At 38.0% G+C, this 14,752-nt stretch overlaps 1 protein-coding gene and 1 long non-coding RNA gene across 5 annotated transcripts in view; one reads left to right on the top strand and one right to left on the bottom strand.

The window, feature by feature from the left end:
- The window catches only part of LOC107315680, a 130,027-nt gene that overhangs the window by 99,634 nt on the left and 15,641 nt on the right, over positions 1 to 14,752 (top strand). For 2 of the 4 annotated variants that reach the window (XR_004307687.1, XR_004307686.1), the window contains exons 3-5: positions 7,269 to 7,352; positions 8,143 to 8,326; positions 10,566 to 14,229. This is a non-coding gene — a long non-coding RNA (uncharacterized LOC107315680). The remainder of the gene's footprint in view (positions 1 to 7,268; positions 7,353 to 8,142; positions 8,327 to 10,565; positions 14,230 to 14,752) is intronic. The other 2 variants (XR_004307689.1, XR_004307688.1) reach the window with 2 other exon arrangements.
- Positions 3,060 to 14,752, bottom strand: part of CTNNA3 (catenin alpha 3) — a 394,612-nt gene continuing 382,919 nt past the window's right edge. The window contains exon 18 of the mRNA XM_015866262.2: positions 3,060 to 5,246. Within this exon, the coding sequence (XP_015721748.1) occupies positions 4,959 to 5,246 (288 nt within the window). The 3' untranslated portion in view covers positions 3,060 to 4,958. The remainder of the gene's footprint in view (positions 5,247 to 14,752) is intronic.

Genomic DNA, 14,752 nt, shown 5'->3' on the forward strand with positions numbered 1-14,752 from the left:
ATTTTCTTTTGGGGAGCATATCTCTTTACTGGTGGCATGCTTTTTACCCACTCAAAAGCAAACTTGAAGGTGACTTATCAGTCTTAGCCAGCCGTGGTGGGGGATAACATTTTTAGAGGGCTGCTATAGAGGAAGGATGGCAGTAACTGCTGTCAAGGGGATATTTTACCACTGGACTCAGAATAACTGTGCTGATCTAGACTGGCTGCTGAGCTCGCCACATACCTGGGTTAATATGTTCATTTTGTTGTTCTTGCGGTAGTGTTTTGAGAACATGATAAGGTGAAACAAGACCTTGGGAAGTGGGGTGAGGGTGTTGGAAGCTGTCTTTTTGCTTGAAGGTGGAAAGCGCAGGACATAAGACAGGAAGCTAATGCTGAAGAGAGTGCACAAATATAAAGATTAGAGGAAAATATGATATATGGATATCAAAGGGTGGATCAGAAAAGGCAGGTGGGTTACTTGGTTGCTGCCTGCAGATAATGCTAGGAAGCTGTGAAAAGGGGGATTCAGTGATTCCTTTCCTTGTTCTGGCCAACCTTACAAATAAACATGCTAAGTCTCCCTGGGGAGCCATAGAGGACCCAATCCTAATCAAATTCTTGAACTTCAGATGAATTGTGGATCCTCTGCAGCACAGAGGCTGCTGGTTGTGATGATGATGTGTCAGATAGTACTACAAGGATGTAGTCCAAGCAAGTCCTTTCCTGCAAAGGATGAAATGCAGTAAGCTGTGGATATGCCTTTCCCCATCTTGTTTTATGATGATGTAGTTACAGCTATGTAGTTTTTTGCTGTTACCTCCTTGATCTTTGTAAGGCCTTAACTCCAGGAATATTCTGCTTTCTTGGAGAAATCCTTTCTTTGAAAGATGGTTTTCTTAACCAAAGAAGCTTTAAAAATAAAAGTTAGTTTTCTCTCTGTCTCCTTTAACATCAGCCATGCTGAATAGTTGGGCAAACAGGCCATGGTGCTCTGTTCATGTTTTCAGATTGTGGGAGCAATTATTTCCTGTCATGTTTCTACCCAGTATGGAACTCAGTAACTAAGCAGACAAAATGCCTACCAGCAGGCTGGCTGGAGCGGTTTGCACCAGCTCCTTTAATGTCCTGTGCAATGTCCCCTGCTTCTATGGAAGTGCTAAGTGCCAGAAGGCACAATCTGCCCCATAGCTAATGAGCTGCATGACTATTTTCAGCTGCTTTTAAATCATTTGCTGTCTTGTATAAAAATAATTCAGAAGTACAATACAAAGCCAATAGCTCTAAAATAGCCCAACTCATAGAAGATGGATAGTCCAGAAGAAACATGATCCTGCATGACCAGGCATCTCTAGTCTCTAGCCTGCTTAAAAGCAGCTATTTTTAACATCAGGAATTAGAAAGTATGCTGCCTATTTATAAAGAGCTACTTAAAATTGCTAGATCCATATCTTGCAGTGCTGACTTATATCTTAAACATGTCTTATATGCTGGAGTCAAAAGTGAGCCCTTCAGCTTTTTTTTTTTTTTTTCTTCTTCTGATGGTCGATGGGTTTAGAAGCATTATTTCTGTTTAGTTTTCCATCACTGTTAAGCCATTTCTGCTTCAGATACATTTTGTTTCTTTTTTATTTTAGGAAATTTTCCTATGAACTAAGGTTTATTAATTGAGAGGTGGTTATTTGTCATTTCAGCAGTGGCACTTTCAGTGCACAGCAAACAATCTGTATGCAGCTAATTCTTTCTAACTGAAGAGTGTGGGCTTTTGTTTATGTACTTAGTGAGAAAAATATACAGGCTAAACATCCCCCATGTTTAACCAAGAATGGTAAGTAAGGGATAAGAATTAGTTGGAAGCACAAGTAACAGGTATGACCACATAGAATTTTACTGTCTATTACCGGTGAAAACTTGGAAATGTTTTCTTCAAAACTGAAGCTTCTAAGTGTTTTTAAACCTGCTGTAGGATGCCATTTTTTCATAAATGCTTCAATTGCAGATTTATAGAAAGTAACACAATCTGCCTTCAAAAGATCCAAAACCTTTTGAAACCATCTGGAACACTAGACCTGTGTGATGTCACCGTGCTTTGTCATCTTTGCTGAAGATAAAGCTATAGATCTTCCCTTGTGATTCCAGGTTAATGGCCTAAGTGCAGCAAACCCTGGAAGTGGGTTATCATGTCTCCCACTTCCCCCCCCCCATCCTTTCCCTTCCAAAACCAAAGTCAATTAGTAGTTTCAGAAGAGTTTGGTGTTTGTTTTTTCTACAGAAAGGCAAGACTTTAGGGATGGACAGAGATGCAAGTTTTTCCATTTTTCTGAGGAGCTGAGTTACTAGAGGGCTTGTGTTACTTAGCAGGAATGGCTCACTAACCCCAGGTGATAACAGAGCAATTGGGACAGACTGAGTAAAACGTATTTAGCAGCTCATCACCCATCAGCATTATCAACAGTGGCAGAGCAGTGGTGGTTCCTTGCTTTGGGGGTCTGCTGAGAGAGGTAACGAGCTACTACAATGAACACTGTACAACTCCAGGACTTGTTTCTTCTTCCTCTACCACCTTAGCTAGGAATAAACTTTACCTTGTTACCTTTCCATTGCGTTTGAACTTAAGCCAAGAAGTTTAAGTCCAGATATAACTAACCCATCATTCTTATGGTTCTTCTTGAAAGGCAGCTGGGGCTTTTGATTTCTTTGTTCTTTCTGAGAGATGGGTTGTTTTTTGTTTTGTTTTCTTTTTTTCCTCCGTTAATGAAGTTCCATGTAATAGGAATGGTATTAGAAGCTGAGATTAAATTGGTTATTGAGAATGGCCAGGCTATGAGAACAGTGACCACTATTGCAGTAAAGTACACTGCATTAAGCAATAAACTGTGCTTTAGTGATAAGAATGCTAAGAAAAGTTCTAATCTAAAGCAGGCTAATAAGAGCACATACAGTGTGCTGGACAAGCAGGTACTCCCTGCTTATTGGAATGAGAAAGCCTTGGCAGGCTTTTTACCAGGGTATGGCCAGACTAGTAACTAGAGACATATCCAAACAAAACCCCCAATACTAAAAGACAAGCCTCCTCAGTGGTGTGCATGCTTTTTTATTAATAATGTGAAAACAAGACATTTGTTGCAAACATCAGATGTGTGACTGATACCAAAGGAATTCCACAGACATGAGGATTCTTAAGAGTAACACTCCTAAGAGAACAGAACTTGTTACCTCACTGTTGCATTTTGAACCTCAGCATTGCTGGAGTATCATGTAGACTTAGGGAGTCAGCAAGAACCTAAGATAATAGTTGGAGATATTGGCTTTAAGATGCAACAGAACTGTATACTCTTCTGTGCAATATACCACACAAAATCTTTCTCTCAGCTCTTCCTAGTCTGCTAGCAGACCTACTGAAAGTAGATGGAACAACTGGCTTTGTATTGCCTCTACCTGCTGCGCTTAACTGTTAGGTGCTTCCCACTCCATGTTCTTAGGGAACTAACAAAAACCTATATATGTGACTAAGATCTTAATGCAACCGTACTGGAGGTGATCTGTGTTGGAAAATAAGTATATTTTTTCCAAACCCTTCCTTAATTTTGTTCCATTTGACAAAATGTCATTTTGGTGAACGTGGAATCCTGATGTGTAAAATCTCTAATGAATGATCAGTGCAGGTTTTGTTGGGATTTGTTTATCAACAATATAGAAATTATACTGCTGTACTGTCCTGAATGGTTGACATTTGTCAACCTGAATGCTCTGGCATTTGAGGGAGCCCTTTCACCTGAGCAAATATAGAAGTCGTAGCAAAAAAGGATCTACTTGCAAACCAAAGATAAGTAAGGAGTGAAGTCTGGGAAAACAAACAGGGCAGGTAAGACAAGTCTGTTTCTTTTAAAAAATCAATCCAAGTGGATTCAGGATTGAAACAGATGTAGAAAAACCATTCTTTCCAAAGGTACTGTACCGAGGCCTCGTGGTAATCGCCGACTAATAGCACTTTGTTACATATGTTGAAACATAATGTAGTGATTTAACAAGCTGCTAGACAGAACAGTCCTGCATTTGAGACTAAACTGTCATAAGCAGTTATTACGTTGTTCAGATTCGAGATGTATGTGTACTTCTTTTACACACTAATATCAGTATAACGATATATTCCATACTTGTTCTTTCATGCTGTGATTAGAAAAGTTTCTGTTGTTATTTGAATAGTCTATCAGTGTGATGTAGTAGGGCTTGTGAATGACTAGGAAGGGCTTGTGAATTCACTAGGAGGCAGAACACCTATTAATAAATTAAAACCTTTTAAAGAGCTATTATTGCTATGTTGCAGTCATTGCTTTTTTATTAGATTCTTAGATCCCTGTTGCTATAACACTGTTTCATCAAAAAATTTTAAGCTTTCATATCCACCCCTATTTTGATAGGCCTCTTGGAGGAGGTTGTTCTTTCAATCTAGATTAAAGCTAAAGGCCCAGACCCTCAACTATCATCAGTGCAGCCAGTTGGACTAGCTGGATCACAATCACAGTGTAATGATCCTGATTAAGTATCTGTCCCAACAAACACAGCACTTAAAAATTCTGTATGTCCTAAACTACATTCAGTTTAGTATTAGTGGTGAAGCAATACCTGACTAGGAAATGCAGAAGGACTTGGGGCACAGATTGGCACCCTGCATTCCGCTTTTCACTGGCTGTGATACAGTGCCATGCCGTACTGCCACAGTGCCATAGCATAATGCTCAGAAGTGCCCTGTTGAAACCTGCCAGTATGAAGGCACAATAGTTTGACACTGCAAAATGAGTACTTTTCATCTGTGTGCAGTTAAATAATCCAACATCATTTTCAAGTGATTTAAGCAAATGCAAACTTACAGATTTGTAGAAAAGCAAAACGCTCATGTACAGTTATTGAGTAAGTAGGGGGGAAAGTGAAAAATCATCAGAATTTTAGGAAAGGAACATAAAAAGTGACAGAATATTAGACTGTTTCCCTGCCTCTGAATTCACTCATGACTTGAACAGGATGGATTCTCTTCTTTGCAGAACCTTTTCTGACAGCAGCGTAGATTTCTTCTGGCTTCTCTCTTTTAATTAGAGGCTTCTTCTCTGGAGCTTTCATCCTCCACATCACAACAGGATGTCGTGGGCCAGTAGGACTCTGAATCTTGATAATCTTTGTGGATGCAATGTACGACATCTTCACTGTCTGTACCACAGCGTTCATTAAATTTTTGGCAGCCTGAATTAGTGAGGTGACGCTATCCAACTGTAATAGGAAACAGAAACATTAGTCTTGGCATGCAGTCCGCTTTTAATCACGATATGCTCAGGATTAAACAATAATTAAAACCTAAGACTAGAATAGGAAAGCGTTAATTTGTTTGCTTTCTCTTGGTGTGCTCGATGGTTATATTCTTGTTTCACTGGTCAGTATTAAAGTGATACACAGGAATCTGTGCTGGTGAAGTATAATGTCTTATTGAGATGTTTGTTGCTTGCCTTTGTTTAAGTGTGAACTCATGATTCTTGTCTGCAGGGCATCACTGCGATTACTACTGACTGGTAATAAAACCACCTGAAAAAAGAGCTATAAAAATGTTACCCATTATTTTCTTAGCATCAGCAATAGGCAAATTCTCCAGCTGCTCCCATCACATTCCAGGCTTTCTCATGTGCTTCTGAGCATTGCAGGGATACTGTGAAGTGGCCGAATTAGTAGCTGCTGAATGTAGTCTCAATGACCAGAATTTTTAAAGCTAATAAGTGTGGGCTGTTGCACACAAACTGCAGTGACTGTGTGGCCTTGGGTTTTTTTCTTTCTTTTTTTTTTTTTTTTTCCTGTCAGGAATAAGAACCTTGAGAGACAGAATGCAAAACAAACCTCTTTGTCACATAGTACTGTATTTAAAAGCATGCTGTGCAGCCAAGCAAGTGTTAAAGTAAAGGTATTTTTTAAAGATATTTCAGGAAATAGAAAGTAGTATATATTGATTCCAACTGAAAATTGGCTGACTTGAGTAGGGGAAAAAAAAATACAGTTTTAACTACTGTTATCTTTGTTGTGCTGCTCTGTAGTGGAATACAAAACCTCAATATACTGTTCCCTTCTCACCTAAGGCTTGCATGGCGTGTAGGGACTGAAAGCAGACAGTGCTGGGGCCACTTTACTTTCTTAGTTCTCTCCTTAGTCCCAGTGGCTTTGGCAGCCTGGACAGAGACTGATTTATCAATGTTGCACAGTAAAGTTGTGTGAAAGGCCAACACAGACCTGTGGCATGTGCTGAGTAAAGGCATTTTATTCTGACATAGTGATTCTCAAACTCTTGTGTCTTAGTCTCAGCTGGATGAAATTGTTTTCTTCAGAGTGTCTGGTAAGATGCTGTGTTTTGGTTCTAGGGGAAAAACAATGCTGATAATACACTGATGTTTTTAGCTGCTGCTAAGCAGAGCTGTACAGAGCCAAGGTCATACTCAGTGATGGGCACAAGGAGCTAGGAAGGAACAGAATGTGGACAGCTGACTTAAACCGGCCAAAGGGATATTCTGTACCATAGAACATCAAGCAGAAGAGGTTTGGAAGGGGGTGGAAGTTCATCTCTCTCACTGCTTGGGGTAGTAGCTAAGCATCAGTCAGGGCTGGTAAGCAATCACTTGTGCATCATTTCCTATATATGTCTCTAGTCATAATTATTTTCCTTTTCTCTATCTTGGTAAATATCTCAACCCATGAGTTCTACTTTGTGTTGTTTTTTTTTTGTTGTTGTTGTTGGTGGTGGTGGTTTTTTTGGGGCTTTTTTGTGGTTTTTTTTGTTTTGTTTTGTTTTTGTTTTTTTAAATTCTTTCCCCTGTCCCACTGGGAATAGGGGGAAATGAGCAAATGACTGTGTGGTGCTCAGCCACCTGCTGGGTTAAACCACAACAGTCAGAGGCACAATTCTGGTCTGACACACTTTAGATGGTGATGTCTAGCAGGCTGTATGCAGAAGAGTTACTGCTACGCTGGGAAGAGCCTAAGTTGCAGGCTGTGTCTTGATAAAAGCTAAGAGTAAGAGCAAGGATTTTATATAGGCCAACACTGGCAAAAGAATTGATTGTTTAATTGCCCATCAGTGTTACTTAAAACATTTGAAAATGAGGTCACCTTGTCATTTTGCAAGTTCCTTGAATACAGGCTTTAAAATAGGGCTAAGATCACAGAGGGAGAAGAACTGATGTGTGTAGGGTGTCCGACTATGTCTCCTGGTCTCAAAATCCAGCTGCAAAGGATTGTTTTGTCTTTTTCTTACAGCTATGTCTGATGTTAGGCCACTGCATGCCACCCTTGAGCACTGAGAAGGTATACACACATCCATGGTACTCAAACAGGAAGAAAGTAAGCTATGTTTTGATTTTTTTCTTTGGGAAGGTGTTGGTTTTGGGGTTTTTTTGTTTGTTTGTTTTGTTTTGTTTTTTTTTGTTATTTGACATGTGTGGATCATAGCTAAATGATACTATAATTCACATTAAGCACAGGGCTCGCATTTGTTTACAATTTCTTTGTAATGAATCCTGTCTTCCCCCTTTGCTTTACAGTTCTGTTTGTGTTTATTTGATAGTGTTCCCTGGAAATGCTAGAGGAACATATATATGGTTTAAAAGAACATGTTGGCTAATAGTTTTTTATTCAAAGACACCAGGCTGTATTTAATTATAAGGCTGACAGTGTCAGTTGTGAAGGCATCTCTATTCTGAATAGGTTGAAGAAAGTCCTTTAGAAATAGCTTATTATTTATTTAAATCTGTATTAATTAGCATTTATTACTTATATGTGTTGTAAATATAGAGGTTGGTCCAAAGGTAATGCCTCATTTCCAGGGAAACTATAACAAATGCAAATAGCACAATAAAGCTATTTGATAGACCAGATTCTCAGGTACAAAATGCCGCTTTTCAACATAGTCACCACCAGTAGCTGGAGCAGATGAGCTGATCAAGTCACTCAGCATTTTGTGATGTCTGACAGCTGTACATGGCTGTTCAGAATGCGACTTGTCTTTCACACTGCTGTCATTACCACTGCTGGAAGACAGTACCCAATGCCGCACCGTGCTTGCATCCCCTGGTTGGTCTCTAAACTTTCAATGTGAATGAATATTAATGGACACCATTTCTTTCCCATGCAGGAATTTAATGATGCACCTTTGCTGCAGATGCCATTGTGTCAGACTGCCCCTCTGCTGCCATATGCCACATGGCAACAAAATGCAAGGGAATACTGCTGAGAAGGTTTAACTTTCTACTTCCACACCACCAATATCCACCTCTGATGGTCTTGCCAAAGTAAGGAAGAGCATCAATAAAAATCAGGTAAAATTTGCATCAGTTTGCATCTCTCAAAGGAGAGATGTTGTGCTTGCACAATTTCTTGCACATGCATTTGTATGTGTAAAGGTATGTACAGAAGTACTTCATGTACAACGCACAAAGCATGTTGTTTAGCTATATTTGCACTTGTGTATATAACGATGATGTGTTAGCAATGGTGGCCTCCCCTGAACAAAGTCAAATGAATTTGTGAATTAATTGATGAGGTGAGGAGAATGCATTACTGTCTGTATAGTTGCTGCTTTTGTAACACTTTAAACACAGGAATGTATGTAAGGCAAAAAACAGTAATAGATATATTGGAAGTGATTGGATTTGCATTTTTGGAATCAAAAATGAGCTGAAAGATCTCCACTGAACGTTCCTCCAGAAGTGCTAGGAAAGAAGCCAATGCCCTGTTAGATGTTTAACTGGTGGTTAAAATTTGGAGGACAAAATGCATATAATCCATGAAAACACATAAAATTTGGCATGGCCTTGGAAGTTCATTCTTTGCTACAGCAAACGTGTTTTTTAGAAAGAATTTCCAGTTTATAATGGTTATGTAATCTTTGCATGACAGTACTTTAAACCAATAAGATGTCTATTTGGGGACCATCATTTGTAGATTTTAAGGGACCAGGCTGCTTATCCTGTGATGCAAGTAGGCTTGTAGAAGCAGATATGCAAAATAAAATTAGAAAAATCAGGTCTGATGCACCAACATGGTTTAAAAAAAAAAAAAAAAAAAAAAAAAAAAAATAATAATAATAATAATAAATTGAATACCAATAAGGATGTTTGCGTTTGTTTCTGTGCTGCACTTCCTGTAGCACGTGTGCCTGGGATGGAGTTTGTGGTACATCAGCATGGGCGCAAATCTCCATTTATTTTATGATGCTCTTTGTGTCCCTGGATAGGCAGTGAAATACAGGAAAAACCTGCTCACTAAATACTATCAGTATCCATGTTATTTATTTATATATTTGCACTGTCTTAAAATCACTCTATCTACCTGTTCCCCATAAGTTTTCTGGATGAATCTTATGCTGGTCTTACAAACGAAAAATGCTGACACTGCAAAGCAAAAACATACAGTTATTTCTTAACCACACTCAGGATTTCAGAGAAGCTTTTACAGGAGCTGTTCCTGGAGCTACAGATGATAACAATCAGGTGGTATCTTTTTTTTTCTCTTTAGAGAGCAGCTGTTTTTATACTCGAATGACAGTAATATCATAAAGTTTGGTGTAAATCTACCGGTCTTTTATAAACCTGATGTAGTTGAGGATTATCTTCACTTGGATACTTTTAGCTCAAATAAATATTCAGTAGGTTCTTCAAGGTCACCTATCTAAGATGGATGAAATGAAACCTGGCATATATGAAAGACTGATTTAAAAAAAACCACTCATTGAGCATTTAAGATAAGTTCATTTTATTTAGAGACATGTCGCTGTAAATTCTTCAGTCTGTAGGAAGTGGTATATAAGAATTAGCTGCAAAACAAGGGCTCTTTTGCCTGACTCTCGCTTTCTCTTTTTCTGTACTTCAATGTGTTTTGGAGATTAGACTGTGTCAGTCAAAACAGGAGTTCCTGAAATCCCCTATCATATCCTCTCTCATCCAAATATGCCATCTCTTCTATGAACACTGTCCAGTGACAATGAAAATATGGAATGATTCTTCAACCGGTAACTCCTCATATATACATAAACGAAAGTCCTTGCCCAACCATTCCCAAGTTTTCCCAGCTTTTTAAAATTCTTCCCAAGTTTTCCCAACTTGTTCCCAAGTTTTCCCACCTTTTCCCACAATAGTGGCATGGCATGCAAGCACATCCAATAGCCAGAATTCAAGTAGGCAAACTCTCCATTAAGTAACAAAGCCAAAAATAATGGAGTTGAGGAAAAAAAAAAAAAGAATTTGAAGCTTCTCTTTAAAAAATGTTTACACACGTTTTCTATAATAATGTCTTGGGAGTAGTAGTAATCCATTAAGAAGTGTATTGTAATAACTGATACACTTAATCATTTTCATTGTTTGACAGTGCAGAAGAGACTAATGACTGAGAATTTATACAGACTTTCTCTTGTACATATCTTCTGTTTACTAAGAAAGAGATGCTTGCCTTGTCATGTGTCAGTAAGAGTTGTTTCCGTTGCAGTTAATTACATAAATACAGAATTTCTTTCTTCTTAAAGCATCTAAATAAGTCACTCTTTTTGTATTCCCTGTGTAGATTTGCAGATCCTGTCTCACTGACATAAGGACGTGGCAGCCAGTGGAAAACAACACAAAACATTTCTTCATAACATGCATGAATGTCAGGTAGGGATACAACTGATTGATCTCCTCTAAACTGTGTGTATACATAGATATATATACATAAATATATACAAATATGTATAAATAAATATATAGATAGATATAAATATATATTTTTGGAATTTAAGTTTTAGATTTTGAGCACAGATTTACATATCAGCTGCTCGCAATCTCCCAAGTCCTATCTACTTCCAAGTCCTATCTAGACTTCCATTTTTAATGCAGGTGAAAATGAATACTTAGAATTGAGTATTGAACATAGAACTTAGTGTTGGATTTCTAAATATAAAACTATTTTGGAAACAAGTTCAGCTATTAAAAATGTATCTGCATTAAAACTGCTGGGTTTAAATGTGTAAATACACACTGAGAAGCAAAGTTTTTGTTACAGTAATACTAATCAAAGAATAACAGACTTTTTTTCACTTCTTTTAAGAAGAGCACAAAGTCTGTATTTTATTGTGGAAAGATGACTTGCTAAGCATGTAAGGTAAGAATGCTTATGCTGTGCTTCTAATTTTTATCCTTTTTATTTATGAGGCTTTTATGCATATTTTTAAAGTTTTCAGTTATGCTGCTATTAAAAAAAATAAAATCAAGTGATTTAATCACTGTTAATGTGGTTGAATTGCAAGATACAGTCTCTTAAAAGTAGCAGATTAATCAGTCTTAGTGTAAATACCTCAATCAGAATAAGTAGTCTGTTAAGAATGAAACCCTGACCACTGAAGACTGGAATTTCTCTTTGTCAGGTTCCGGGTTTAACAGCAGTTACCTTGTTTTCTGAACTGAGGATATTTACATTCTCAGCTTTTCTACACACAAAATAGTGATAAGTTCATCTTTCTTACTAGAAACAATAAGATCTTGGTGTAACAGTTACACAAGAAGAAGATGGTGTTTGAGAAAGCACAGGTAAAAGTCAAAGATTGGACATACTTGATTAATTACCATTTTTCTTCATGTAGCTGCTAAATGACTTATAAATCTATCATGGAGTCAAGACCTCATACACGATACATTAATATAAAATAAGCCAGAGACTTTCCATTGTGAATTTTCTTTCCCTTTAGTAAGAACGATTTTCTCTGCCTTAATAAGCCTGTTTTCTGTTCAACTTTCCTTTACTGTGCTGTCCCCTTGGAACAGCAAAAATTTCATCCAGATTCATGCAACTCGGTTGAGGAAATCTGCTTCATGGTGTGGGTGGGTGGCTAAACCAGGGTTGTTTATTTATCTGTGAGCTGAAATTTCTTTTAAAAAATGTGTTTATTCCATTGGTTATCTGTGTCTATCTGTCTATCATTAACAGCAGTCCCTCAGGTATATCTGGAGTTTGTTCTGCTTTTTACCCATTTTTTAGGCGGGGAAATATACTCCAATCAAGAAAAGCACTTTTATTACTTGAATTTGCTTCAAACTGGACTCACGTCCCATAATTAGACCAGATCCTGTGTCCAATGTACATGATAAACAACTTACTTACGTAAGTACTGGAAGACTGTTTCCTTTAAAGGCTGTAACAGAACATATGCTTGGGGGCAGTTAGCTGAATCCCTTGATTTTGCCAGTTGTGATATTTAAAAAAGCTACCTGTTCCGTGGTGTACATTAGCAATATGTAACATACTGCTACATCCTTACTTTGGAAAAAAACAAAACAAAACATGCTTCTAGTTAGTTGGATGCATTTTTAGGTAGCAACAGTAATGGAGCTGTCCCTAGATAATTGAAAAGCATATCCTCTTCCATGACTCCAAAGGCCAGGGGAGTTTCATGTACACACTTAGTTGCAAGTATATATTAAGCACATGCAGTGGAGGATATAGTGTCATTAAAAAAAAAAATAAAAATAAAAAAAAAAGACTTTTTTGGCAGCTCTCAGTGAAATAAAATTAGTGTTTTTTTACTGTTAGATTCCAAATGCTAAGTGACAATATTATGCATGGGCTAAGGTACTGCACCATGTAGCTCTCCACCATGAGTTGGTTAAACAAACTGAAGTATCAGTTCCCCATGATGTGGAAAAAAGTAATAGTAAAGAGAAGCAAACTGGCTCAACAAGGAGCTGTTTTATCAGAACACAGCCTTGGACTTACCGAAGGTCACTCAGCAGTACACGCAGGACAGCATTACCATAGTCAGTGGAACAAACTGCCCACCCACAATAAATGAAGTGCACTATTTCACTAGCCAGTATCTCAGGAGACTGCCAACTTGTTGCTAAGCGCTCTGCACCCATTCTTAATTCCCACAGGGAGACATTCTGCCCATCTTAACTTCTTTATTTTTAGGAGAAAGAAACAAACCACACAAAAGCCCTAAGAGCAACTGCAGTGCATTGCTACTCATCTCTTCCTTTGCCAAAGAAGCAGTTCTTGCTGTATAGCTTCTCTCTTGCAGCAACAGAAAACCTCCAACTGTAAGAAAGGTATTGAGCAACCTGCCATTTGCCACAGACCTGGAGCCTTAATGGATGCGACTTTCCTGGCACATAGTTGTCCAAGGATACCTTCTACTTTGCAGCATGCTAGTGTATGATTCTAACTCATTGCATTATTACCATCAAAGCTGAAATGTTCATAGAAATATCTTGCGTGCAATTTCTGATGTAACTAGCATGGTAACTCAGTGAGGGAGACACATTTAAATTAAATTGAACTTATAAGCTAGAAGTCAGAAACATTAAAGCATCTGCATTTGACACAGAAGTAGACTTACGTAAGTGGTTAAGTTAGTCAGTCACGTTTTTGAGAGGACAAGAAAAAAATTCAAAGATAAAGAAGATGTTTGCAGAAAAATCAGCGAAGCAGCCTCCAATGTACAGGTATGGCTGGCTAATACAAGAGAAATTCTTTCTTTGCTACTTTGCAAATTGTGTGATAATGCACCACTGAGATTTGTTTTTTCTTCTTGTTAGGGTCAAAAGAGACCCTCTCTTGCCAAACACAGCATTTCAAGATGAAACACAAGTAGATACTGATTGTAAGTAACACAAAAAACACTTATGTGCTTGTTGGGAGTCACAGAGGGAGATGATCACGTAAGTTAATTTAATGGTGTGATACACAGTTCTTTCCTTTTTTTAACTCGCTGTTGAAACGAGTATGCTCTCAGCATTCTGGGCCTATCGATGCACAGTGCTTGTTAAAAAAAAGTATCAGATTATTTATACAAATGCAATTACTGTCCATGTACGTACCACAAATGTTACCCCATTATTTTGTGCCTGAAGAGACATAAATTTGAATTTAATTAACAGAAAGTATTGTATATTTATTTCCTGCTTAATCACACCTTGTGAAAACTTAAGAGAATCCTTACCATCTTCACTTGTGGAGTATACAAACTGACACCCTGATAGATTTATTAAAAAAATACTCAAAAGTATTTTATGTGAGCATGAAAGACCAAACACAACCCAGGAATGTTTAATGGATAAAAAAGCAGAACTGAATGAACAGCTCTTCAATTTTTGTGTATGTACTCCTTGCCCGCAGGACTTCGACCATCTACTGAGCCGCTGTTGGGTATGAATGTCCTGGAGAGGCTGCTGTCTACAGAACTGAAAGTGGTAAGGTACAGTAAGTTTTTATGGACTGAAGTCAAAAAAAACACCCAGGAGGGCAGTTAGGAGGACTGTCAGCAGGGCAGCCCCAAGCATTCTAACTGCCCCAGGACAGTCAGCCTCTTCAGCCTACAGTAATGAGGTAGGAGGGTATTAATATCTGATGAGACACATTCCAGAGGACATTGTCACAGAAGTTACAGACAAGGACAAGGTGATGGGGCACTGATGAAAAACAGGTAAAAGAAGTTCATATGATGTAGAGAATGAACAACTGAGAGCTGTGTTTGTGGATTACAATATACTTCTTCATTTGCATATCATCCTGTTTTTTGGCACAGAAATAAGTTCTGAGCAGTACTATGCTAGCAGTTTTCCTGTACCAGATCTTCATCATCCAGAAGGATACAGTTTCATATACATGTATTTCAAGAGTCATCATTTCAGTACTTCATAGACAATTATGTGCTTTGTTGTTTTTTTTTTAACCTGCAAGAGCATGTCCTCTTCTTGCTTAATCATGCCTGACATCTC

The sequence above is a fragment of the Coturnix japonica genome, chromosome 6, assembly GCF_001577835.2.
Source record: "Coturnix japonica isolate 7356 chromosome 6, Coturnix japonica 2.1, whole genome shotgun sequence".
NCBI lineage: Eukaryota > Metazoa > Chordata > Aves > Galliformes > Phasianidae > Coturnix > Coturnix japonica.